A 4759-nucleotide genomic window follows, 5' to 3' on the forward strand; every position below is an offset into this window, starting at 1 on the left:
ATATTATATTATATTATATTATATTATATTATATTATATTATATTATATTATAATATTATATTAAATAAGGTAATTGAATATAAGTTGGGGGTTTCCTGTATATGGCAGGATCTAAAATCCAATCTACAGACGTTTTCTTTGTTAAAGAAAAGTTCACATAATCACCTAGATTTGGCATCAAATCCAACTTTATGGTGACTGAGTTGCAGCCCTACTCTCAGCAGGTGGAGCTGATGGGCAAAACTGACCCAACTGGCTCCTAAAAGAGCTATAATGGCTTAACAGTTACTTCCCAGACCCCCCAGAAGCTGTGTAAGCTACTAGAGGCTGACCTGCTGCAGATGGGGCGGTAAGGACTCCTCTAACGATGTTACCCTCATATATTTTCAGCCATTTTTCAGTCATGTCTGACTCTTCGTGACTTTATTTAGGGTTTTCTTTGCAAAGATACTAGAATGGTTTTCCATTACATTCTCCAGCTCATTTTACAGATGAGGAAACTGAGGCAAACAGGGGTAAGTGACTTGCACAGCTAGTCAGTGTCTGAGGCCAGATTTGAACTCATAAACATGAGTCTTCCTAACTCCAGGCCTGGCATTCTATGCACTATGGTGCCACCTAGCAGCCCCTACCCTCCTATAACCTTACCCCAACATAGAAGAAGACTTTTTGATAACCTGAAATGCTGGGAGATACACTATTTAAAATGACTGAGTTGCTGGTTCCAGTTTCTCCCAGATTGTAAACTCCATGAGGGTATTCCATATGGGAGTTTGCACGGTGCCTGGCACACAGAAAACTCAATAAATATTTGATAAATGAATAAAGCTATGATCCACAGGTAAAGTCAAAGACCCCAAACTTATAGCTGAGCCCCCAAACCCAGTCCTACTTGAGGTAGCCCTTAGTCTTTCCACCTTATACACCTTGCTCTCCAAAACTTTTAAAGGTGGTTACTCCTCTCAAGCAAAGTCAAAACACATTTATTAAACACTTACTATGTGCCAGACACTGTACCTAAAGGTCAAAAGAGTTCCTTCCCTCAAAGAGCTTACATTCTAATCGGGGGGGTGGGGGGGAAAGTACATAGAAGACATACATATGGTAAATTGGATAGAAGGAAGGCCTTAGGATTTAGAAAGGGCAGAAAAACACTTCTTGCAGAATGTGGGGTTTGAGCTGAGAACTGAAGAGAGTCAGGGAAGCCAGGAGGTGGAAATAAGGAGAGGGAGCAGTCCAGGATCTCATCCTTCTGTCACTACAGGCAAAGGATAACTCTGGACAGAAAGAGACAATGCTAGCAGCTGAATCCTAGACCCCTTTCCTATATATTCAATGGTTAAGATTTTTATAGGTATTCTAACCAACAAGTGGTTAGCCAGCCTCTGCTTGGAGGTCTCCAAGGAAGAGAAACCTATGTCCTCTAGAGGTACCCCATTCTACTGCGGAACAGCTTTAATTATTGAGAAATTGCTTGTTAGTTTTTTTCCTGATGTCAAGCCACAAAGAATACCACAAAGCACTTAGCTCTATGTGGGCACCAAAAAAAGGTGGGATGCCCTGACCCCGTCTTTCACCATTCTCCCTTCTTTATAAGGGAGCATGACAAGGGGCAGCTGTCCCTGCTCATCCAGGATGTCACCCAATCAATTGCCCTGAAATCTATCGTGAAGAATCAGTTGGCCATTATTAATGAGGCAAGGAGAACACCACATTCAGTAGGCCAGGCACTAAGGGACAAAGCTGTGCTTCCTCTACCTGCCTTTACCTATCCATTTAACAAGTCTGCTTTATTCTCTTTCCTGAAGGAGATTCCAGAGACACCTGCCAAGATTGATGGCTCTAAGAGTCCCTTCCTCTTCTACTGGACAGAGAGTCATAGTTACAGCACCTTTGCCTCTGTTGTCAATCCAGAGTTGTATCTGGCCGCCAGCAACACAGATAGCGACCTGGTGCTCATGGCAAAAGGACCGCCTGCCCTTATTCACTTTCTAGTGAGAGATGCATAAAAGCTCAGACTTTCAGAGGAGAAAAGGATCTCCAAAGTAGTAGGTGCTTGTCATTGTCACTGCATCATGTCTTGAAGGGCTGAGAAGGAACCCCAAAGGCTTTCTTGACCAACTTCCCCATTTTGTAGGTGAGGAAACTGCTTGCTCAAGGTTACTCAGAAAGTAAGTGTCAAAGGTAGGATTTGAACCCATGCCCTAACTACAGGGCCACCATATTTTCCCCTGAATCACACTGCTGTAGTCTAGCTCTATGGTGATGGTATGTACTATGTACATGATGAAAACCAGTCCTTTACTCTTAGTCATGTGCCATGCAGATGGCTTTGGGATGAGCCCTTGTCATTCTGAATGAATGTTTGTGATGAAGTTAAGAGAGTCCGGTGGACCCAACACTAACTCACAATTATTATTTACTATTTGGAGAACACCCTATATTTTGCAAAGGGCTAATCATTTTAATTAACATTCTTCATTGCAGTTTTATGAGGCAGACTATTATTGACCATATCCATCTGAAAGCAGTATCATCAGAGACGTTGGTATTATCCTAAGTATATTATGGAAGGGTTAAGTGAGTAACGAGAAAAATTGAGAAATCTGTAGTGAAATCAGAATAGGAACCCACAATCCCAAAATCTTTTTGCCTGTCGCTTGGAAAACTTCCAGCTTCTCATCTTTATTTGCTAAGAAGGTTTCAGATAGGTAATACACTTCAGTTTACCCTCTTTAAGAAAGAGAACAATTGCTATCTCCTTCACACCTTACTGGGAACTGGTAACAATATGGTCATTTCAATAAAACATTTAACCAACAAGTGGTTAGCCAACCTCTGCTTGGAAATCTCCAAGGAAGGGAAACCTATCTCCTTTATAGGTGCCCCATTCTACTGCGGAACAGCTTTAATTATTAGGAAATTGCTTGTTAGGTTTTTCCCTGATGTCAAGCCAAAATTTCCACTATCTTCCCCCCCCCACTCCCACATCATTGCTCCTGGTTCAGTCCTCTGGGACCACAAAGAAAGTCTAATCCCTCCCCCATGTTCGAATACTTGAACAGCACTCTGGTGTTCCCCTTCTAGTCTCCTGTCCTCTGGGCTGAACAGCCCCACTTCCTTCAGCCTATCCTGAAATGTCATGAACTCAAGCCCCATCACTATCCTGCCTGCCCTCTTCTGAATGCCCTGCCAATCATCAACATCCTTCTCAAACTACGGTGCCAAAACTGGACACAGTGCTCCAGATAAGGACTGACAGACGCTGTTTAAAGCGAAGCAAATATCTGTACATCTGCGTCGTGCCCCATGTATGGAAAGAGCAGAAAAACAAAATGACTGTCACCTACCCGACTCTGGTGTACCGAAGCGCCCAAGCAGGTGAAAGCAAGAGAAGATCAAGGACTCGTCCACACTATAGCCCTTGGATCCTCTCTGAAAAGAGTTCTCGTCTAGACGCTGTAAAAATTGGCCCAGTCTGGAAAGTGTCTCAGAGGGCAGACAAGTCCATCCCTTCTCCAAAGCATGAATCCGGTCCACGGAATTTCCACAAGTAATCTTGTCTCTACTTGATGCCCTCGGTGGTGGCTCCAGACTGCCATTTTTCCTTGCACTTCAGGTGAAATCTACCTTCCTGTATGTTTGGATTAAGTGGCAGGTCACACTTAAAGGGTGACTTGGATAGGCTAAAAAGTGGTCAGTGGGTTCGTGTAGCTGTTAGGGCTCTATGTGAAAAATTAAATGAATGGTGATGGTAGTAGTGATGTTAATAACTTATATTTAGGTAATTACAAAGCAACTCCCTTCCAACAGCCTGATGATAGTGCAAATATTATCCCCATTGTCCTCATTTCTCCCTCTCTTCCTTTAAGATGCAGCTCTAGCCCTGTCTTCTGTTGGGAGTACCCTTCCTCCCAAACTTTCTTGTATTTACTTTGAATGTATTTATATTTATTCACTGGATATTTATTATTTCCTCATATAAATGTACATGTTGTCTCCCCCATTATAATGTAAGCTCCTTGGGAGTAGGAATTATTTCAAAGAGGCACATATTTATGAATTAATATATGTAGATGTACACATACATGTATTTATATATTTATTTATTATTACTAATATATTTAAAGATTTATTGTTATTACAAATATTAAAAGATTAAACAAAACAAAATACTCAACTAAGTAGATTTTGATTTATTCCCAAATATGCCTCAGTAAACTGATATGAGACTGGTAGTCCCCTTGAATCTGGGGCCAATTATTAGTTTTCTTTTGAATGAAGACTGTAGACATTGTTTCCAGAGCCCGTTGCTGCTTCGGACTGGTCCAAGTGTTCTTGCTCCAACTAGCAGTTCTGGGTGAGTTGTAATTTTCTAGCTGACCATTCCCACTGGGTGACAGCAGAACCAGTTTCCTTCAAGTTGTACTAAAGCAGCTATGAATATTTCATTCAAGCCCTAGTGGCCAGCCTAGAGGTATTCATATGAAAATAAAGTCAACATAGCTGCTTTTCTTTCGGTCGAAATATGTTCTCTCTTACCTTACTCCCTAGGTATACTTCAACATTCCTGTGCCCTTCATTTTCATTGACAATCAAAGCACGATTGTTAAACTTTGCTGTGTGTGAATTAGAAGACTATGGAGCATCATGGTGCCTTAAAACTGCATTAATGGGATGTGATCTCCGTTACTGTTAATTACATACCATTCAATAATGGGCACAAATGATTGTTTCATTTTGTAATACAAAAAAAAT

General features: G+C 41.4%; 1 protein-coding gene across 1 annotated transcript in view; it reads left to right on the top strand.

Moving 5' to 3' along the window:
* The window catches only part of IL1A (interleukin 1 alpha), a 379947-nt gene extending 375766 nt beyond the window's left edge, over positions 1–4181 (top strand). Inside the window, exon 8 of the mRNA XM_069087541.1 lies at positions 1810–4181. Coding sequence (XP_068943642.1) covers positions 1810–2010 — 201 coding nt within the window. The 3' untranslated portion in view covers positions 2011–4181. The remainder of the gene's footprint in view (positions 1–1809) is intronic.
* Positions 4182–4759: the final 578 nt, after the last annotated feature.

Source organism: Petaurus breviceps, unplaced genomic scaffold, assembly GCF_028583685.1.
Source record: "Petaurus breviceps papuanus isolate PSGF00001 unplaced genomic scaffold, PetGlider_PUasm1.0 182, whole genome shotgun sequence".
Lineage (NCBI taxonomy): Eukaryota > Metazoa > Chordata > Mammalia > Diprotodontia > Petauridae > Petaurus > Petaurus breviceps.